The sequence below is a fragment of the Leptinotarsa decemlineata genome, unplaced genomic scaffold (assembly GCF_025532065.1).
Source record: "Leptinotarsa decemlineata unplaced genomic scaffold, Ldec_3_MD MMD2_tig00026282_RagTag_RagTag, whole genome shotgun sequence".
Lineage (NCBI taxonomy): Eukaryota > Metazoa > Arthropoda > Insecta > Coleoptera > Chrysomelidae > Leptinotarsa > Leptinotarsa decemlineata.
In genome coordinates this window covers 11,833,415-11,857,330 of record NW_027412668.1, presented here as the reverse complement: position 1 = coordinate 11,857,330, position 23,916 = coordinate 11,833,415, and the positions used below count along the sequence as shown (strand labels likewise).

The following is a 23,916-nucleotide window of genomic DNA, read 5'->3' as shown; positions in this document are numbered from 1 at the left end:
TAGTTCCGGAAATATTGCAATCTGCTATTTTAGGTGAGATGCATAAAAGCCATATGGGAATTGTAAAAACAAAAGCATTGGCACGTTCATATATTTGGTAGCCGTCTCTTAATGAAGAAATTGAAGAAATGTGTAAAAATTGTATTTCGTGTAGGAGAGAACGACAAAACCCTCCAAAGGATGAGTTGACGCCCTGGCCGATTCCTTCCGAAGTATGGGAACGGCTACATGTAGATTTTTTGGGACCAATTAATGGTAAAACTTATTTCGTAATTGTGGATGCATTATCGAAGTGGTTGGAAGTTTTTTTAATGACTTCAATCACAGCATCAGCTACAATAAGTAAATTAAGGGGATTATTTGCTCAGTTTGGTCTCCCGAGGACATTGGTTTCAGATAATGGACCAACGTTTATCTCCAAAGAATTTCAGAATTTTTTACTTAATAATGGCATTGTTCATGTGACGTCTCCACCATACCACCCAGCTTCAAACGGGGCGGCTGAAAATAGTGTGAAAACTATTAAACAATTTATTATCAAGACTTTGAAAAGTTCTTACAATATTTTTGATGAGATTTCGAAACAATCTCAGATTACAGAATTAGACCTTTATAATTTTTTGGTATTGTATAGAAATACAGAGCATTGTAGCACTGGCGAATCCCCTGCCCGTTTGATGCTGGGCCGAGCTCTCAGAACTAGATTAGATTTAATTAAACCCATAAATATACCGGTACGTAAACCCAAACCTATGAGTACTATTAAAGATAATATTATCAAATCACAAAATCGTCAGAAGAGAAATTATCGAGGAAAAATACGGGATCGTCTTGAAATAGGACAAAAGGTGCTAGTGAAAGATTATAGAAGGGTTAAACCAGAGTGGACATCGGGAATTGTAATTCGTAGATTAGGAAAAAATATTGTTGAAGTAAGAATACCCAATACCAATTTGGAATGGAAACGTCACATAAACCAGATTCTCCCTGTTCATGATAGCTATGTGAATTCAGGAGAAGTTGAAATCAGTAAGGAACAAACTGTTTTGCCTCAAGAGGTGGAAAAATCGAGCTCTCAATTAGGTAGCAGTGAGGCACCAGGAGCGGTGGTGGGAAAATCACAAGAGAGAGATTCAACGATGTCAATATCGAATTATGATAATATCAATTCAACTAGTAGTGATCAAGAGACTCATATATCTCCCAGTGAATTATCCCATCGCCCCCAGCGTTTCAGAAAACCACCTGAGCGGTTTGTACCATAGTTATAAGCACAAGAGTTCTAAATTAGAAAGGGAGGAGTGTAATGTCAGTAGGAATGTGCCTGGACTATAATACTGTTTAAAAAGTTATCTGTGACGTCCTTGGACAGGGCTCTGTGATTTGGTATTTTAAAATTGGAAAATATAGTTATTGAATGAACCTTGAAGGTGTTTCATTTAGATGGATGACAGATATTACAACTTTTTTAAATTTTCAATTGAAAGTTGAAGTGCAACTTTCCATTGATTGATGGTAAATCATTCATGTTTGATAAAAAATTTTGCAGCTTGCTTTAGAGAACTGATCATTTCATAGTTGAAAAAATAAGTCATGTAGTTCAGGTTTCAAAATTACATTTCTGAAAAACCCATTAAAAAATTAAAAAAATACAAGAATTCCGTCTAGACGAAAATTCCATAACTCGAAAACTACAAACTAATGCATAACAGACATGGTATATGCATTTTTTTAGTATTTCTTGATGAGAAGGCACTAAATTTTTCACAATATGGTTGAATAATCCATTGTTAATTCTACACTGTTTGATAAACTGAATTACCATACTAAACTAGTGAATAAATGACTTCTGTCAATTTTTAGTAACAGTTAGAGGAAAGAATAAAAATATGTAGATTTGTATAGCATCTGGACAATTTGTTGCTTGGCTCGAAGAAATAATTATAAAGGTTCATAAACTCATTGACTTCGGTGCAAAAACCAGTTGATTATGTTTTAGTACCGTGACATTCACTTGGTGTCATTGTGAAGAGCAATAATTATGAGCCTGAGTATTACGCAATTGTTAAAAATTATAACTAGGATTACAGTACTTGTTAAATTACCGTAAGTGAACCGTTGGCATATAAGTAAATAAAGACGGTTTATTATTTAATAGCACATGTTTTCAATTCTATCTAACGGAACGAAATGACTGTTATGAATGTTTGAAAGGTATTTGCATTAAGATTCAATAAGATATAATGAATGATTTTTTTGCTGGTATCTTTTTGGCAACACTGTTTTTGACAGATCACGCGTGAATCGTGTCTTGTGTCATTGTTCAGTTTGGTCTGTAATTTAACCATGAATCAACTTACGAATGAACAACGCTTGCAAATTATTGAATTGTATTATCAAAATTCATGCTCGGTGAAAAATGTGCATCGTGCACTTCTTCCAATTTATGGGCAGTTTCGTCGGCCTACTGAGGAAGCTATTCGGAAGCTTGTGACTAAATTTCGAACCTAGTTTACATAATTGGACATTAAACCACCAACACGCATACGTAGAGTGAGGACCGAAAAAAAATATTGCGGCTGTATCCGCCAGTGTTTGTGATGACCGTGAAATGTCGATTTACCGCCGTTCGCAGCAATTTCTACTACGTGGAAAATTTTGCGAAAGGATTTGGGTGTAAAACCTTATAAGATACAGCTGGTGCAAGAATTGAAGCCACACGACCACCCACAACGTCTAACATTTGGTGAATGGGCGCTGGCAAAGTTGGAGGAAGATCCACATTTTTATGTGGAAATTGAGTTCAGCGTGTGAATGGATACGTTAATAAGCAAAATTGCCGCATCTGGAGTGAAGACCAGCCATGAGCATTACAAGAGCTACCGATGCATCCCGAAAAAGTCACTATTTGGTGTGGATTATGGGTCGGTGGCATCATCGGGCCGTACTTCGTCGAAGACAACAATGACCGGAACGTTACTGTGAATGGCGAGCGCTACCGTGTGATGATTGACGACTTTTTGTTGCCCAAAATGGAAGAATTGGACATGCCTGACATGTGGTTCCAACAAGACGGTGCCACATGCTACACGGCACGCGAAACAATGGCCCAATTAAGAGCCGCCTTCGCTGAACAGTTTGGGGCCCGTCATTTGGCCGCCTAGATCGTGTGATTTAACGCCTTTGGATTATTTCTTGTGAAGTATTTATACGTGAAATACCGGTCGATATGTTAGAGAAAGTGTGCCAAAATTGGAATTTGCGCATAGGCCATCTAAAGCGTGGCCGCGGACAATATTTGCATGAAATTATCTTCAAACATTTATATTGATCGTTCTATCGAATCCAATGAAGATTTCATCAAATTTTACAAAATTGTTTGTATTGTTTTGAAAATCAAATCCTATACCTCTTAAAAAATCATCCGTTAGTAGAAGTACCAATACATTTGCCATATAAAAATTGAATTCACCATTTTGATTGGCTGTGAAATTGGCAATTTTGGAATACAACTGAAGTTTTCGAGAAGATGATGTTCACAAGGCTGGGACTAAAAATGTATGACAAGATTACATAAAATAGGCACAGGTTATGGTGAATTAGTTTCCGTGGCATTATATACCCTAAACTTTTATTTTATGCTTATTTCGTAAAATCCAGACTTTTCCGTTTTCTTCGTTTTGACAAAACGAAAACTTAAGTTGTCAAAATATGAAACATTTTGTAGAATTTGTGTCGCGGGCGACTGTTTTTGTCAACAACGAAATGTCCCGCCGACAGGCGGAAAAAACAAATGGTTTCGATTGTTTTTGGGTCAGCGACAACAACAAGCAACTATTCAGATATAACATATCCGTAATTTGTATTCTGTTTGGAAATGTTTGGTCCCAGAACATTAAACAAGTTCGTGATTGAATAATTTTAGAAAATTACGAAACGATGATCGTCTTCTTAACAATGATCTCATCTAGTATCTTGTTTAATTTCGCTTTCGCTTCTTTCGCCCAAAAGAGATTCAATAATAAAAAAATCTCAGCACCTAGAGAAGGGATGATGAAAAATGTTCGTGTTGTTGAAACAAGAGAAAACATTTCACAACAAAACACGCGACTCAAACTAGTTTTTGTCTTTTTGGTGAAATTAGAGTTTCGAGTTTGTTTTCGAAACTGAAACAAGTTTTTTGTTTCTGTTTTTGAAAATTTAACTGATTGCAAGCGATTCCGTTTTATGTAAATCCGCTTCAACACTTGTGTACGAGCAGTTCAAGTGAGGAATGCTTGAAATTGTTGAGACTGGTACATGACAGTGAGTTTTTAGATGCCTTTTGAAGTACAGAAATCGAAGAATGTGGAATAAGATCTATGAATGGTAATGAAGGTCCTATTTCTAATAGCCCATTATTCGCACTCATATGTAATCACAGGTCAAAGAAAGGTAAAGATTGGATATCAGTGAGGAGTAAAAGGCAATATGACAATAACAGAATACTAGTAATTAATTTGATGATCCTCTTATTGCAAAGTAATGACTCGTCTAGATGCATGTAAAAATATTAACATACATAGCTTATGATAGTAGTTTTAGTAATCTCCTGATGATAGTAACTTGGTAAGCGAAAAGCACCTCGACAGACAGCATTTTTGTTATGGTGAACGAAGGGTGTTCTCATTATTTTCTTAATACTGTTTTGAAACATACCTTCCTTCAAATTATCCAAAATAAAAATTCGTTCAGGCAAGTCTCAACTCACCTACACTGTATGTTAACAGACTGACACACTTGCAAGCCGGTCTGCAAGTATGCCTGTTCTACTAATAGAAAATTGATTTCGGCAGTAATGCAAACAGCATACGCAGGAATTGCTTCTGTGAAATGTCCTTGACTGGACTGATAAAATCCAACGCCCTTCGTGGTATTAGCCAGGAGATTAGTTGTTATTTTTATAGTTGCCAGTCCTTTAACCTACAGTGTAGGTGACTTGAGACTGACCTGAATGAAATGTTCTTTTAGATACTTTAATATACAGCCAGTCTTCAAGTATGCCCCCTCACTATACGTGACCATACCTTCCTTTTCAATGTTTCTGTAGTAAACTATTGTATTGGTCAATACTTTTATAATACATTAACTTTCTGTTGATATTTATGTGATTTCTCAAGTGAAATCTGCATGGGTAATATTGAATAATTGTGAAAAATCTGAAGTTTCATATTTCAATGTTTTTCTAATTTTCAATGTAGTAATTTAACAAATCTTTGTCTAAAAATCATCTGGTTTCATGAAGACATCCCAGTATATTTACAATGCCATAGTAAAAATTCTGAAGAATTGTCTAAGTATTGTTTCAGAATAGATATTTCAAATCAAATCCTGTTTCCTACAAAACAGGAACTATTCTCAAAAAGGTTCCAAAAATCACCTCTTCACATAATAATATATTATCAACAAATACTTTGTAGTTGCCAACCTCTCACATATTTGTAGGGTCGGAAGAATGAGAGATGCTGGATGGTCCAAAGAGTTGGAGGGAAAACAGTTAGAGGAAGAACTGAACGAAGCTCTGTCAGCGGCTCGAGCTTGGATGGAGATTGTTTCTGATCAGGCTGAAGATAGATCTTCGGAAACTCTACAGGTTGGAGAGACAGCGACGCTCACTGTTAAATCAACGTTACCTGGTAATTTTCAAATATTTTTTTCTGCATCATCTGCAGTACCTCAAAATTTACCATGTTCTTTGAGTAATACACAACAAGATGTTCATAGGTTCCTCCTATACTTGCTGGGAGGTCTGCATGACGATATAAATAAAATTACGGAAAAGTCTCTACACAAATATCGGCTAGTTATGTCTGAGGTTGAGATATTTGATGCTGAACATTTTTTCGATTGATGTAGAAATTCATATCAAATATAGGATGAAGAAATTACATTTTGTCTGATTTCTACTAAGTTTCCATTCGTTAGGTACGACCAGTTTTGTTTGTTGAACCATTTTAAAGTAAACTTGAAACTTTCGAGTAAACAAGTTTAGTTGAAAAAAGTTTAACAAACCGAAACCAGTCATAACAAATAAAAACTTAGTAACGTATTTAGAAAATACTTTATTGTGAGATATTCACTAAACAATTTTCACGCAACACATGTTCCGCCATTCAATGGCTTCTTCGGCTTCTTTACTAACAATATTCTACATATTCAATGCTTAATATAGCTAGTTTTACAATTAGAATTACCGACATTTCAAGTACCTGATTTTCACCTTAGTTTGTAATGAATTAAATACCTGAGATGTCCCAGTTTCCATATTTGAAAAAATATTTAGTAACGGGGAGTTATTCAATTCTAATTGATCATTCAGTAATCATTCTAGAAGAATGAGTATTTCTAAATGTAACACGTCCTATTCATGGTTGAACTCATGTCCTTCTGCTGAAAGGTGGTTTGCAAATGTGGAATTGGTCTATCTATTTACAAAACTACTTCTATGGTCTTTAATTCTCTGGGAAAATGTTCTCCGTGTTTGGCCAATAAACAGGTTTGGGTAAGAGCCACAATTCAATTTATATACTCCAGATCTATCCGACACCGTAGTTTTTTTATTAAATTCGTTAGTTATGGATTTTCATCAAGTATCGGCCAATTGCATCATATAAATACTCGGAAATCACACAAAAGATATTTTCTTTATGCTATATTTGATACTGAACATCTTGGAAATTGCGAATGCACACACTCTCATATAGTTATTACAGCAAATGCACCTATTGTCAATTCTTAGAACTTTACCAAAAAGGTAGTGCGAGAAGCACTGATTATAAAAATTACTGAATGTTGCAGATTTGTACTTTTTATGACAAAAGTTTCAACAGATTTGATATCTGTGGAAAATATGAAATATCAAAAAAATCAAATATAAAAAATTCCAAGACCAAAATATGTATATAATTTCTTTCTATTCATGAGTTAAATAAGAAAATATCAAAACGTAAGAAAAAATAAACAATGGGTATGATATATAAAAGTTTTAAATCGCTCAAGGAAACAAAGTATTATGACTGAATTATTATATAGGTTGAACAGTAAATAACCTGTCACAGGTATACAGGGTGTAACTAAATAAGTGTAAAACATTTAAGGAGGTGATTCGTCATCGAAAAAAAGATAGGATCTTTCATATAAAGAAATTTCATTGGAGCATCCCTTGTTAAGATACATTCCTTTAAAGGGGGTACATAAAATTTGTATAACAATTTTTTTCACAAGCACTAAAAAAGTTACAATATTGAAATTGACCTGACGTTTTGTACTATCAAAAAGACACTTAGCCAGAAATTTACTTGGTTCACGCCATGGTTGTGAGGGCTGGAAAACGCAACCCCTAAAATTTATTTACAATGTAACTTTTTGTCTTATCATTTGTTTACCATTTGAAAATGTATTTCCGATAGCCTGTTTCATTCTCAACAAAAAATGTTTTTTGGGTTTTTTGCCTAAAATAAACCAGTTCGCAACAAAAAATTAATTTACGAACAACTACAGAGATACGTCGTCATAAATGCGAAAATACGAAACTAATCTATCTAGTAGATCGCTATTAGCGATATAGTGACAATTAAATTGGTATGACGCTGTCAGTTTGTGAATTTTCGAAATTGAATTAATACTAATTGTGTGTTGTTCTTCTATTCTCAATTTGTTACTTTAATAATTCACTTGTTATTAAAATGGCATACACAAATGAGGAAATGGCTGATATGCATTACGTTTACGGTCTGTCGCAGGGAAATGGGTTAGAAGTTTCTAGAAGATATGCTGAAATTTATCCTCAACGGCAGTATAGAATATTTGCCCGACTTCATCAACGATTACGAGAATATGTTTCGTTTGACATAAGAATGCAGAATTGTGGTCGCAATCGAGAAGTACGAACACCACAGCTTGAGGAAGCAGTACTTAATTTGATTGAAGAATAACCTACTACCAGTACTAGAAAAATTGCTTTCCAGCTAAATGTTAATCATATGACGGTATTTCGAATTTTAAAGGAACAACTCTTATACCCTTACCATCTGCAACGAGTACAGGCACTGTTACCGCGAGACTTTCCGAACCGTCTTGAATTTTGCAATTGGATGCTGGAAATGATTAGAAAATATTGTGACTTTCTGAAGACGATAGAATTCACAGACAAATGTAGTTTTTCTCGGGACAAGATTATTAATTTTCATAATTACCACATATGGGCTGATGAACACCCTCACGCTATTGTCGAAAGTAACCATCAAGAAGAGTTTTCTCTTGACGTGTGGCTCGGAGTTATTGGGGATGATTTAATTGGGCCTCATTTTCTACCTCCTTGATTGAATGGTGAGGCATACGTTCAATTTTGAAGAGAAGTGCATCCAGTACTGCTGGAGGAAGTTCCTTTGGGTGTCAGAAGGGAATGTTTTTTTATGCATGATGGGGCTCCCGCCCATTTTAGTCAAGTAGCACGTTAGCATTTAACTGAAACATATGCAAATCAGTAGATAGGACGAGGAGGACCACAGAACTGGCCCGCTCGATCCCCGGATCTCAATCCTCTCGATTTCTCTATTTGGGGCCATTTACAGCATTTGGTTTATCGTACTCCTGTTCGCGATGTAGAGGACTTAAGAAACCGCATCATCCATGCGTGCAGGAATATTTGAGCGAATACGTGGCTCAATGCGCCGTCGTCTATACGCATGCGTAATGTCTAATTGAACATTTACTATGATTTCTACATGTTGTGTGTTTTGTTATTAAAAAATTAGTTTTGTTTATTACCCTTTAATCGTTTAATGCAGGTACTAACTACAAAATAACAATAAATCCAGTTCGCATTTATGACGATGTATCTCTGTAGTTGTTCGTAAAATAATTTTTTGCTGCGAACTGGTTTATTTTAGGCGAAAAACCCAAGAGACATTTTTTGCTTAGAATAAAACAGGCTATCGGAAATAAATTTTTAATTGGTAAACAAATGATAAGACAAAAAGTTACATTGGAAATAAATTTTAGGGGTTGCGTTTTCCAACCATGGGGTGAACCTAATAAATTACTGGCTGAGTGTCTTATTGGTAGTACAAAACGTCAGGTTAATTTCAATATTGTAACTTTTTCAGTGCTTGTGAAAAAAATTGTTATACAAATTTTATTTACCCCCTTTAAGGGGCTGTATCTTAACAAGGGATACTCCAATGAAGTTTTCTTAAATGAAAGATTATATCTTTTTTACGATGAGGAATCACCTCCTTAAATGTTTCACACTTATTCAGTCACACCCTGTATATGCAAACGATACAAATTATGAGAAATAGTGGTGGAAAAAAAAAAGTTACTGCTCGATATTTCGACTATTATGACACTCTCGGTATGCACGCAATTTTTCATACTTTTCTTCAATTCAGTGTTTTTTCTTCTGTGTATAATTTCAGCTTGGGGCCACCTAATACTATGCTTCGATTTCATCAATTATCCTGTATATTTTTCTTGTGCTCTGTAACACGAATTCACAATGTCCTCTTGGTTTCGCCGATATGACTTCCGCATTCACATGGTGTGTGGTAAATAGAATATCTGGAATTTTTGGTGGTTTGGCTTTTCCAAGGCTGCTATACAGGATCTGAAGCAGACCTTATCTTCTCCGATGAACCTCTGAGGACAGACATAGCTTAGTTTTGACAACTTATCTATTATGCGAGGCTCTTGTCTTCTGGACAACGTCTGTTTAACAAGCATTCTGTTGAGGCTTTTTCCAAATGAGACTCATTTCCTTGTTAAAATTTATCTCTATGCCACGGAGACTGGATGCAGATCATTCTGAACGATTCAAAACTTGTTGTCGGTACTCTTTGCCATCACATGTGGAAACAACAATTCATACTATGAAGGTGTCGTCATCGTATTCCAAGCAAATCTAGGGCTACATGTGGATTTCCTCAATATTCAAAGTTCCAAACCATTCCATGTATTCATGTTGACTGTGATTGGTGAAAGTGGCGATCTCATTAGCCGTCCATCTTTCTTTCGATATTATGAACTGACATTTTTTGCGTTTCAGCTGGTATCGGTTGGAGAGTAGTTGATTGTCTCGCCCATGATGGCCTGGGAGATTCCTCTCAAAAGCTTCTCGACGAGCAAGGATGTCCCATTGACGAATTTTTGATGCCAGAACTAACGTACGGGCCTATCAGACCAATAGCTCTGATGAGACACCAGGAAGCCGTTTCCAGATTTCCAGCTTTCAAATTTCCAGACAGAGACAGGCTTCATTTATCTTGTGGGCTTCAGTTATGTAAAGGACCATGCAAGAAGGTGAGTTTCTAGTCGAAGCTGTGAGATATTGTTGTGGATTTAACGACAAATGTAATTCGGGTGAAAGTTGTGATGTAATGTATTATGTAAAATGGTGTTACTGTAGCACATGGTGACTAGAGGCTATAAACACTATAGTTCTCTGTCATACATATTGAAAACGATAATTTGAGGCCGTCCAGTATTTCGGAATCAAGAGAATGAATATTCCGAATGAAATTAAAAACAGTCACCTCTTTCAACGTTCCTACATTCAGGATCTAGCAAATGCCTGCCGAAAAACTACTATTAGGATGTTAAATTATATCCGACAGGTATTTTTGCAAATTTTTATTCGTTTGAAAGACCTATTATGCGATTATGCATGGAATATAACATCGTTCAAATGTCCGCCACGGCTTCTCTGGGTGGAGCGAATCCGAAAAGTTCAATTTTCCATGACTCTGGCGAATGAATCAGGCTTAATTTGACCGACGGCATGTGTTATATTGGCTTTGAGGACCGCTGTGGTTTGTGGCTTATTCCTATACACCTGCAACATAAGAAAACCCCACAAGAATAAGTCTAACGGGGCCAAATCGCACGATGTCGGTGGCCAGTTCACATCACCACCACGTGAGATGACAAAGCTCTCAAATCGCTCGTTAGGAATATCCAATGTGGCATAAACTGTGTGGCACATAGCGCCGTCCTGTTGAAACCACATGTAGTGGGTATCCAGATCATTCAATTCGGGCCAAAAGAGGTTGCTATTCATCGACCTACAGTGCTCGCCGTTGACAGTGATAGCCTGGCCAACTTCGTTAAGAAATATGAACCCATGACGTCATCTCGAAAATCCATACCAAAGAGTGACTTTTTCAGGATGCTTCGACAATCGAATTCTCCTGTTAACTCTCACAGACAACGGCGATGTTTTCGGCAGATCTTGCGTTTAAACGACGTACCGGTGTTGGTGGATCGTTTACTGAACCAGTGAACTCAAATTTATCTACCACATCGTGAACAGTCCTCTCATTAGGACGATTATGGCGACCGTAAAATGGTCGAAGCGTTGTACATCGCCCAATTTTGATAAAACAATTTTATTATTCGCACGAGTTGTTAAATGTTATATCCATCCATAGTGATTCGAAAAAATAGACTGGATGAATGATAACTAATTTCACAGTGGATTATCTTTGCCAAGCTGCATTGAAAATGTCTTGTAAATCCTTCTCATAATTTCAAAATCATGAACATCCAGAATTCCCTTAGACTTACTTCATTGACTTTGTAATCGAATGTTACTTACTAGTATCATGTACCATGTACTTGTACCATATTGGTAAACAGAACTGCAGCTACGACCCTTCAAGACGAGGCCATTAGGTTCAGGGTGACCAGGGTCTACCCTCAAGGTAGGGTACTATCTCCCCTTTTGTGGTCGCTCCTGATGGATAGTATACTTGATGCCCTCTACAGAAGAAAACTAGATCTGCAAGCTTATACAGATGACCTTGTCATCTTGGCACATCGAAAAGGGTAGCTTGTAATATCCTCCAAAGCATGTTGGAAGTTGTTCACAGTTGGTGCCTGAGGGAGCAGATGTCTGTCAACTCCAGCAACACTGTGATAATCACCTTCACCAGGAGGAGAAAATTCGACACGCCACTTTCCCTCAATGGTGAGGTCATTCCATTTGGAACGGAGGTGAAATATCTTGGCATAGTCCTTGATGAAAAACTCACTTGGAACGCTCACTTAGAAAAAGTTTTACACAAAGCCAGCCTGTCCATATATGAGCATGTCGAAGGATTTGTGGTAAAACTTGGGGTTTAGGTCCCAAACAAATCCATTGGATTTATGTGATGATTGTCAGACAATTGATCACTTATGGTGTAATTGCCTGATGGCCGAAATTTTACAGAATACGGCCCAGGCGAAGCTCTCTGGCTTACAGAGACAGGCTTGTCTAACCATCAGTGGTGCTATCATTACCACACCATCAGCGGCCATGGAGATTCTTCTAATTGTACCTCCTCTCCACATTTTTCTGGAGAGAGAGGCTAGATGACTGCATATAGACATGTGCACATTGCCTATTGCACAAATCAATCTAATGCAGAGTGCAACAGGCTGTTGGTTGACACTGGTATTCTGGATCACAGCACAGCATTCTGGAAATGACCTCTGACTTTATGCCTCCAACTGTCAACTACGAACTGCCTTATTAAGTACTGTTCCCGAGTAGAGAAGACTGGATCCTCCAGGAGAAGGAAATATTGAGAGCAGATAGTTATTGGTTCACAGATGGATCATAAACACGTTGCGGTTCTGGTGCTGGTGTTTTCAGTCACAGATCCATCAGGGCAGAGATATCAACCTGCCTAGGAACCTATGCAACTGTATTTCAAGCGGAAATTTACGCTATTGAATTGTGTGCGGAGAAATTGGAAAAATCCCACCTCAAAAAAATTTGCGTTCCCTCTCACTAACTCCAAATGCTCTCCCTAAGCAGGTTTTTATTGCTATATATACAAATAGATCCCTATCTGGAAAACGTAATGATTAATGTATCGTCACAAAATTTGTTTAAAAAGGAACATTACGTTTCAGAAATTTTTCAGTTCTCAACGTCGCCATATATTCGTTTTTCCTTCCTCTTGGCTGACATATTCATTTTCAATTAATTTTCAGGTTATTTGCAACAATGGCAACCCTCATGAAAACCGAACCTCAAGAACATTCATTGATGCATCTGACGGAGACATTTTGGACAGACTTGAAGTTTTCAACAGCGTCGAGGTCTTCGCTCCAGAAATAGATGACTTGGGAGACCGACCTCAAACCAACGGTAAGTGGAGGAAGTGGAAGCACTGTGTATATTCTTTGGGCTCTCGACCTGTGTTTCTTCTATCTTGGAAATGGACACCACTCTGTATATTTGTAAATAGTAAATATAATATTGCACTATTGCACATACTCTTTTTATTCTTTCCTTTCCTTTTGCACATATTTTTTCTCCTATAAAATCAGGCTTAGTCAAATGATGGGAACAAAATATTCATATAAGTGGACCACTGAAAACAAAAAAGTTATTTCAATTGAAATGGAGACATCTCATATATACAGGACTATTCAAATTCGTTTCTGTACATGGAGATCTCGTAAACGATAAGAGATACAGTGTCGGTTAAATTGTGGCAAAGTTGCGTATTTTAGAGACCTATTCAATGATGTAAAAAATCGAATATAGCTCTTTTGGTTCTGGAGATATACAGGAAAAACCAAAAAATCCCAAGTTATTGGCATTTTTTGGTTTTTTCTGTTTTGTTTATATCTTCTTTATTCGCAGACATATTGAAAATCTGTCCACATTTTGCTATTGGCACTCGATGTGGGCTATCAGAATATGTTCATAAATCTTTTATACAGGGTGTCATCTAACTTGGGCCACCCCCATCTTTGAATTTGAATACGGACCTGTATTTTTTGTTGTAGTTTTTGAATCGTAGACGTTCACTTCATTCTGAGAAATCAAATTCAATTTTATATTTCGAGATGTTTTGGTAATATTTGATTATAATTGTGTGAATTATTCCTTTTTAAATTACGGCCCTGAAAATTGGTTGACTAAGTTGAATAAAAACACAATAGCAACTTTCACGTCTCCCTATGTACCGTAGAGTTTTTAGAGATTTTTTTTTCATTTTTAGGTACCTATTCATATTTTTTCCATTGCTCTGAGAGTTTTCTACAATGAATTTCGAATAAGAAAACCTTTTATGATTATCTGAAACATATCTACATCAAAAATATATTATATGTGTTTTAATAAGCAGAAAAATAAATGATAGCAATAATAACATCCGAAACGAACACTATAATTGTAATGAAAATTGAAATGAAGTAATTTATCGACAGTAATTTGGACGACCCGTTTAAAAGTTTTCACGATTATTTCGACGCAAGGCAGTAAGCTATTACGCGTCGCGTCTACTGTAGACACGTGAGGGCAGACATCGTTGACGGTTGTGTTAGTTTTGCGAATTTATTTATAGGTAACATAATTAGATTCTTCAAGCTATTCATTACTTAGTGCAGTTGGCATATTTTTTTTAGTTACAGTATTTTCAAAGTAAAAATATAAATTCCCAATTGGAACGGCAATAAAAATAAGAGCACTATGATAGGTAATAAACGTGCTATCAAATGTAGTTGAGGAATAAAGGCTCGGCTAGCTGGACTGGCTGAATACTAATTATTTGGAACCACTACTGCAAATTAATTTGTCAACAATAGATTAAAAAGCGGACACATTCATTTGCAGGTAGTGGTTCCACTAGTTAATTACCGAAAAATCAGTTAGGATAATCATCATTTAACAAACAAAGTCCACATCGGACCAAAAAACTTTAGGTATATAAACAGCTAATCATTGTCTTTAGATTCAGTATCAATTTGCTTCTCCTGAAGATGCTAACCTTGTTAGCGAAACGCGCATCGAGTTCAAAAATATCAGTTTGGTGTTGGGGTAATTGATCTCTAGAAGAAGTTTTCAACTTTTACACCAAAGGTTCCAATCTCATCGTTCAAACCGATTTTTGTGAAAATCTTAGTGTTTTTGGGTACTTTCATCAATATGGCTTTCTGGAGACCTTTTGAAACAAATGTTAACATTACGTGTGAGGAATCTGTGTCATCGACAGGGATCCGGAATTTGAAAATAAGGATTGACATGTTCAAGTTCAGCGAGTAATTTTAAATATTAATGAATGCTTGAAGAAGGAAAACTGTCACACTTCACAGAATGCTATTGTGAATAGAATATGCGAGTTAACGAAACTATCTCGTTCGACAGTTCTTCGAGTCATTAAAATAGGGATGTCATTGACCATGCAATGAAACGAAAACAAAGGAATAAAAAATTCGCAAACGTTGATGGTGCTACAAAAGATGTGATTCGGCGAACAATTTATGGTATATACCAAAAAATGAAGTACCAACCTTGGAAATGATTTGATATAAATTACTCGACTATCCCGATTACAATTACAAATCTTTAGAAACTCTACGAGGTGTCTTATTGTCTTGTCGTTTCAAATATAAAAAAATTGAACAATCGGATGGTCATAATGGAATCGACACGCATTGTTCAACTACGACAAGAATATTTGAAGCGAATGAAAAGCTACCGAGAATCCAGCAGACATATAATCTACCTCGACGAAACTTGGTTTGACACCCATGATGTTGTCAAATATGGCTGGGTAGACGAAACCAAATATTGTGCTTTGAACACCTTCTTCAAGGGGAAAACGTGTTATAACTTTGCATGCCGGGAATGAAAGTGGTTTCGTACCTAACGCTTTCTGTCGGCCAAAAATATAAAAGATTCGTCTGCTGATTACCACGACGATATGACTGCGGCTTTATTCGAAACCTGGTTCAGTGAGCAGCTTCTCCCAAATATTCCTCCAAACTCGGTTATTATTATGGATAACGCTTTGTATCATTCTCGGTTATCGACTACAATACCAAACAATAACACAAAAAAAGCAAATATTGTTGATTTCATGCGAAATCATGCCATGGAAATACCCGAAAAGATTCCAACGAAAAAGGTATTACTTGCGACCATAAAACAACGTAATTTCAAAAAAGAGTATATTATTGATACGATGTGTGAAACACGTGGTCATATTCTCTTACGTTTGCCTCCATACTATTGTGTGTTCAATCCAATTGAAATGGTTTGGGCCACAATGAAAGAAAGCTTGCGGAAATGTAATCAGTCACCGACTTTGAATACTGTGGTGCTTGACAATATAAGGCGAGTGGTGAATGAAGTAGGTAATAGTGATGTGTGAAAGAACTGTATGGCCCACGTTATAAAAGAACAGAACAAATATTATGTGCAAAGTTTCATAAATCCGATCGTCATTCAACCCGATGATGATTCCACCTCATTCGAATATAGCGAAGAAGAATTTTGATTTTTCTAGCAATTTTGTTGGCCTCTATCATTTTGTTAATATATGTTTGACGAGAATTCGGTGTAATTATTTGTGTTTTCATTGTATTTTAGAGTTTTCGACTCGGAAATCAACTAAGTACCTTGAATTTCGAAGTTTTTCATAATTACCCATGGTGGAAAAATTCAGTTGAGATAACTTTTTCATGGGGTGATCAATTGCTATGATTGTAAGAATAAGTAACTGAAAAACTACCACTGAAAAATAATATGCCGACTCCTATGACGAGGCGGGAATTCCTTCTCTGTGCTGTTCCAATTGGTATTGGAAATACTATAGTACCTGTTGCCCGCTCTTATATTAACGTACAGCCGAAGCTACTGGACCTAAAATCTTGAAATATGCAGGTAGGTTCTTTGTATAGTGTAAATAAGCATCGAGAAAGGGAATCAGGAATTCCCACCCCAAGGGGTATGTGTAATAGGTAAAATTTCACTTACATAGAACACTGTTATCCCACATTTTTTGTATTCATTGTAGAAAAAGTAGAAAGCCAAAACTTTTCTTTCCCAAAAATTGATTTCCCAAAAAAAGTATTCAAGAAACACTTCATTGTGAGGATTTCAGGCGTGTCTGTACAATGTAGACACGCCTGAAGAATCTATTGCATAGCAAAACACTTGTTGCGTTTTTTGTACTGAAAATCTCACAATAAAGTGTTTTTTTGAATACGTTATGGATTTTCATCAAACATCGGCCGATTTCATCATATGTATAAAAGTATATACCCCTTTCATTTTATTTTCATGAAAGTAACCATTTCATTGGTTCGGACTTCCATTCTCTGATATTATATAAAAAGATTTGAAATTCCTGAAAGAACTAATAAAAAAATCAAAAATAATATTTGTGTTAAAAAAACCTGAAATGAAATAATAGTCAAATGAAATACAAGTAAAAATAGAAAAATTGAACAATAAAATAAAAAGTAAAGAGATTTCAAGCCAAGTTACTTCACGACGTTTCGATTGTTAGTATCCACAATCGTATTCTGGTGTCTAATGAAATTCATCATGAAACATCGTCAATCACCTTCAAACAAAAGTAACCATTGTTAAATAATCCTCCTGTGAGATTTCAAAATTTCAACAGTTCCAGCCAACCCTGCATGGTCTATCAATTGCAGGAATTCAAGAACCCTTTCAGAAAATACCGATTAATAACCATTACAAATAATTGATATAACGTCTGGTACCTGCTTCAGTACACTGTCATTAAATCTAATGTAGACTTAAGTACCTCCTCTCGTGTAGAAATTACAAATGATTAAATCGTAACTAATACCATGAGAAATTATGTTAGTTTCAACCATGAACCTAAAAGGTTCTTCAGACAACTAGAAATTATAATAATTTATAATGTGAAGCATGGTATTTGAGTATTTTTTTGGTCCTTTGGGGCGATATTACCAGAGATTTCACTTATATTTCATAAATTTATATTATTGAACTGTATATTCAGAAAAATCGTTATTTTAAATGTACCAATGGAAGGCGATAAAAGATCGTATAATCACAACAGGTTGATAATTATTACATATGAATCATTTTTATTCATCTGTAGTGAGATATTTATATATTTCTTTGTGCTCATGAGAACTTTAATGATGGTTTAGAATTCACAGGGCTTCAATAAAAGTTACAGATCGAGAAGTAACAACTTGTTTTACAAAACAAGAAGTTAGTTAATAAGCAAGTACGTATGAGGCATAAACAATTCGATCCTTATTTATAAAATAGTAAAAATGGCTCCCAGAGGGGATATATCCTTCGAAATATATTTCACAAGGAGAGCATAGGAAAACGGAAATTGCCCATCTATTTTATTATATTATCATCTATTCAATTTTTTGAATAATGCAGCTTCAAAAGACAAAGGATTTTTTCTGGGATCTTAAAATTTCCACTTTGAGTCGAACTTTTGACTAACTGAATAGAAATTTCAAGTAACAAAATCAAAATTAAAAACAAAAACATGTTTTGGGAGTTCCATGTAAGTTCATTTTCTGAGAAAATTTTCTGTTTTTCTAATGTCTTCTTTAGACATTTCAAAGTTTTTTCATCAAAGTTGAGTAGAACTACTAACAAATATTATAATTAGTATATAGGTAATGAAACAGCTACTATAGATAAATCCAAATAATTTCTTGTAATAAAACTGAATTTACAAAGTATAATTCAAAGTTCCTATCCACCTATTCAAACATTATAGACAAATGCATGAAACAAAACAAAAAATCAGTCTATTTTTTGATAAAACAGTCTCTGTAATTCCGACAATTCACTATCTATAAATTTCCCGTTTACCGAAATTCAGAACTCAGATATGACTGAATCTATTCTTGATTCGACAACAAATTATTAAAAAATTATATTATACACTCACAGACAAAAATATTGCATATTTTATTAAGCCTTGATTACTGAAGTATTTAACGTATATTGATTGCCAAATAATCCAGATATTGAAACTTCATAACACACTTGTTGAAGAAGTAATGGAATAGACTAGTCCTGGTAATAACATTAAGGCAGAACAAGCAACAATGACACCAAAATGAAAGGACTTTGAGGCAACTTAATAACAGATCTAACGATAGCCTGTATCCTCCTGGTCATACTCCGCAATAGGTCTTTGATGGTTTCTTGTGGAATTCGATTTAATTTTTCCTGTGCAGCAATTCTTAATTCTGCAATTGAGTTAGGAGCTGGATTTCGTGCTCGTTTATATATTTTTATGATGTCCCAAATATGTTCTATGGGATTTGCGTCAGGACTGTTTGGTGGCCACTCAACTGCCTCAAGGCCAACAACTTCAAGATACTGGGTGGCTGTTCTTGCAGCATGTGCACGAGCATTATCATACATTAGCACGAAATTGTCATAGCCAATGAAGCCGCCGTAGGTAAAATATGCTCTTCAAGGATGTTACGTATGTACCACCACCAAAGCTAACGTTATGTACAAGATTACATCCTGTGAAACGTTCTCCAGATCTTCTGTATACTCGACCACGTCCATCTGATTTCCATAACTGTATTCTTGATTCATCTGCGAGAAGAATTTTTCCCCACCGATGTTCATTCCAGTTGACATAACTATGGCAAATTGTAACCGTCTAGATTTTTGAGAAGCCTAGGTAGGAACTCTGGCAGGGCGTTTTGTATTTGAACCAACTTCTTTGAGTCTTCTTATTACTGTTTTGACACTTATGTTAACTTATCTTATGCTCAGTAAATGATTTCTAAGATGCGGAGCTGTATGCATGCGGTTTCCCAAAGATTGAATTTTCAAATATTAGTCATCTCTTGGCGTTGTACATCTCTTACGACCTTGACTAGGCCGCCTTTTCTACTCCCCAGTCTCATTGTATCGCTTCACAATACGAGAAACAGTCGATTGATGAATATGTTATCACCGTGCAATATTCTTGTCTGTATCCCTCATTGACTAAAGTAACAATTTTAGCACTCAAATGCACTAAGAAAACTACAGAATCAAGACATAAAGTACAGTTTGTCCAGAATAGGAAAAAGTTTCAAAATCTTAATTTGAGACCACCTTAGCTGTGCGCAGAAGGCAGGAGTGGAAACGCTCACAGCCCAGTCAGTCGAATTTGTCTGTTGTGAAGTGAGCATCGCGGGTTAATCGAGTGTACAGTCTGAGCAGAAATTAAGCGTAAAGGGTACAATTTGAGTATTGTAACTTAACCAGGATGGAGTTTAAATCAAACCTAAATCGTAAAGTGCTGACAAGTCAAACGAGGGAAGCTATAGATAATGTAATTTTTTTTATGCAACTAGAAGCGGCAGAAAATAAACCTATAAAGAACTTTAAAAAAAGTTCAAGAAAGAGCTGCTATGGCAACTGGCGTCAGTTTAAGCAGTATATAAAAAATTTCAAAGGAAATGAAATTATGAGCGACCACGGGCATGCCGTTCTAAGGCTTCCTACATACCACCCTGACTTAAATCCTATAGAGTTAGTGTGGGCGTCTTTAAAGCAATATGTTGCACAAAGAAATGTAGATTTTAGCTTAAAGACCGTGGAAAGATTATGCGATGAATTTTTCAGTACGTTTTCTGAAACTGAGTGGAAAAAACGATGTGAGCATGCCCAAAGTTTTTAATAGTTTTTCATGGAAAAGGAACCAACATTAGATTTCATGGTAGACGACATGATAATCAACTTGCAAGAAGGTAGTGACACTGAACCAGATTACATCAGTTCAGACCTTATCGAAGATTCATCCTCCGAAGATTAAGATAAAATATTTATTTATTTGAATTTTTGCGTTTTTTGCCTTTTATAATTTTTTGCTTTATATTATTTTATTTATAATTGTTACGTTCTTAGAAATTTTTCGCCGTATTTTGCGTTTACCTAAGTATAAAAAATGTACATATTTAAAAGTGAAATAAAAGCAACCTTCTAATTCAAAGCAAGTTTTATTTATTTATTCCAAACATTTCTCCGATTAATGGCATAACTATTATTCATAATTTTCTGATTCAAAAGAATACTAATCCCATAATTAAACAAGTTATCTTTGTAGCCCTCATTTCCTGTCTTGACCAAAATTATTTTGAATTCAATAATGAGATGAACTAATAGTGGGGACTTTGTACGTTGGTTTCACAGTTTATTCAAGAGACTGTACATCTACACTAAGCGGGACCGCAAAAATTTCATCCTTTTTCCTATTCTTGACAAACTGTACTCGAAATGTCATTCTGACAACAATAAATAAAACAATAGACCTTAATAGTGGCAAAGACTCACTATTCAAAGTTTGTAGTTTGTACCATTATTTGACTTATTCAACTATAGTGATTATGTCCAAGCATTCTTTGATCTATACTGAATGGAAATTAATAAAAATATTTTGGCCTTTGAACATTTATCAATAAAAATAAATAACGTGTTAAGGGAAAAAAAAAATATTGAAATAAATTATGTAATATTTTTGTCCGAGTGTATTATAAAAATTGTTCCTGAATGAACAAATCTCAACCACACTGGTTATTCTTAGGGAAGCTGCAAACGAAAAAAAATAAAAAAAATTGTTTCCGCCCGGGATCGAACCGGGGACCTTCCGCGTGTTAGGCGGATGTGATAACCACTACACCACGGAAACTTAGGAAATTTGATATTGAATTCAGATATGACGTAAGGGATTTGTTAATAGACTGAAAAATTAAGTCATTGTTCAAAGTGAATATTTTTATTATTTTTCTATTGTTTTTCAATTGCAAACCATAGTAGTGTCGTATATTATAATTTTCAAATTGGGAACTTTGCTTACTGAAGCTCAAATAAGTAGGTGTAATTATGTTTCATTGACATTAGGGGTTAATAATGAAAATTTTCAAAATAATATCTCAGGTACGGTTGTAACAAATTTGTTAGGATCGGATAAAACGTTCAAACCCACCCACTACTTTATGATGCTGGGAAATTGCACACATCACGATATTTTGAGCTATATAAAGAGTTTCCTGAAAATCTTTGATCCAAACACCGACCAAGTGTAGTAAAATAATAAGAATCAAAAGTAAACTGATTAATATAATGTTTTATTTGAAATATTCCGCAACCACAACCAATACGTATTAAACTTATTCTCCGCGATCGACCATGCCAAACGCTGTCCCATCTTACTCATCGCCTGCTAGCCTTTTTTTTCCGTTATCAGTTCGTACTCGCGCTCAGCTACTTTTTATCCTTTGATATCCATTAGCGTAACAGGCAACTCTCCCAGAGGGTAGACACACGGAGTCGATCTCCTAACATTCGGCCATCCTACCGTTCAGCCTGTCCTCAGGCGAACTCTCAGCAGTTTCATCTATAAGAAGAGAAAAATATTTAATTTCATAGAATACCACAAGTTTCCTCAGTTTTTTTTTTGAGCTTTGTACTTATAATTTACCCATCCTATAAGTGATTGAGACTTGTACACATATCGTACCCATCTCGACAGCCACACATACCCATATATGTGATTGAGCCTTGTACGTATATTGTACCCATCTCAACAGTCACACATCCCTATGTGTGATTGAGCCTTGTACATATATTGTACCTATCTCAACAGTCACACATTCTCATATGTGATTGAGCCTTGTACATATATTGTACCCATCTCAACAGTCACACACACACCTACATGTGATTGAGCCTTGTACATATATTGTACCCATCTCAACAGTCACACATTCTCATATGTGATTGAGCCTTGCACATATATTGTACCCATCTCAACAGTCACACACACACACCTACATGTGATTGAGCCTTGTACATATATTGTACCCATCTCAACAGTCACACATTCTCATATGTGATTGAGCCTTGTACATATATTGTACCCATCTCAACAGTCACACATCCTCATATGTGATTGAGCCTTGTACATATATTGTACCCATCTCAACAGTCACACATTCTCATATGTGATTGAGCCTTGCACATATATTGTACCCATCTCAACAGTCACACATTCTCATATGATGACCACTGAAAATGTCTCACCTTTCAGAATTATCCATGGTTTCATTTTGTCTACAGCAGTCACTGTCTTTAATCTTCTGAAATTCTCTCTCATATCTTGAACTTCATATCGGTCATTGAATAGAACCTTAGTGACTTTAAATGGACCTTTGTACTTTGGTAGAAGCTTTTTACTGGAACCGGTACTTGGAGAATCTGTTATCAACACCATTACCACATCATCTACCGAATATACCTTGGCTTTCGCCCTCCTGCGATCATACCTTTCTTTCTGATCCTGTTGATCCTTTGCTAGTCTTTTCTGAACCCTTTTCCTCAATAAAGGTAACTCAGCTCGTCCTAAGTCCTGCTGTACTTCTCTTAAAATTTTGCTCTCCGCCATAGTTTTACCCCTACAACCTGTCAAGGCTTCCATAGGGGACATATCTATTGCTTTATTATACGTGGAGTTTATAGCACTCTGCACCTGTTTAATAAAGCTGTCCCACTTGCTTTCGGGGGCACCAGCCGCAGTACAACGTAAAGCATTCAAAATAGTTCTGTTATATCGCTCACATTGTCCATTTGCACGTGGAGTAGCTACAGCATTAAGAATATGTTTAATCCCGTAGGTACTACAAAATGTTGCAAAAGTCTTTGAAGTAAAAGCTGATCCTCGATCCGAAATTATTCTGACCGGTACTCCAAAAATGTGTATTATATCCAGCAAAACTTTTACAGCCAATTTCGTGGTAGTATCTCTTACAGCTTCGACGAAACAGAACTTTGTGAACCCATCTACGACTACAAATATATATTTGTTTCTCTTACTGCTGATTACAAATGGTCCTATGTGATCTATATGTAGTGTATGGAATGGGATTGGAGCCTTTACAATCGGATGTAGCATGCCTTCTTCTTTTCCGCTTTTCTGTTTGTAGTAGAGGCAATTCAAACAAGCATTGACATATTTTTTTACAAACCTTCGCATGCCAGCAAACCAATAATTTTCATTGATTTTTTTCAACGTTTTCTCTAATCCAAAATGCCCACAATCATCATGACAAAGTTTG

General features: G+C 35.8%; 1 protein-coding gene and 1 non-coding gene across 5 annotated transcripts in view; one reads left to right on the top strand and one right to left on the bottom strand.

Moving 5' to 3' along the window:
• cyr (cypher) overlaps window positions 1-23,916 on the top strand; it is a 77,770-nt gene that overhangs the window by 42,960 nt on the left and 10,894 nt on the right. For all 4 annotated transcript variants that reach the window (XM_074179819.1, XM_074179818.1, XM_074179820.1 and 1 more), the window contains 3 exons: window positions 5,485-5,675; window positions 10,085-10,338; window positions 13,018-13,174. In XM_074179819.1, the coding sequence (XP_074035920.1) occupies window positions 5,485-5,675; window positions 10,085-10,338; window positions 13,018-13,174 (602 nt within the window). The remainder of the gene's footprint in view (window positions 1-5,484; window positions 5,676-10,084; window positions 10,339-13,017; window positions 13,175-23,916) is intronic.
• Window positions 21,419-21,491, bottom strand: TRNAV-AAC (transfer RNA valine (anticodon AAC)). The gene has a single exon. It is a non-coding gene; the product is annotated as a tRNA-Val (tRNA).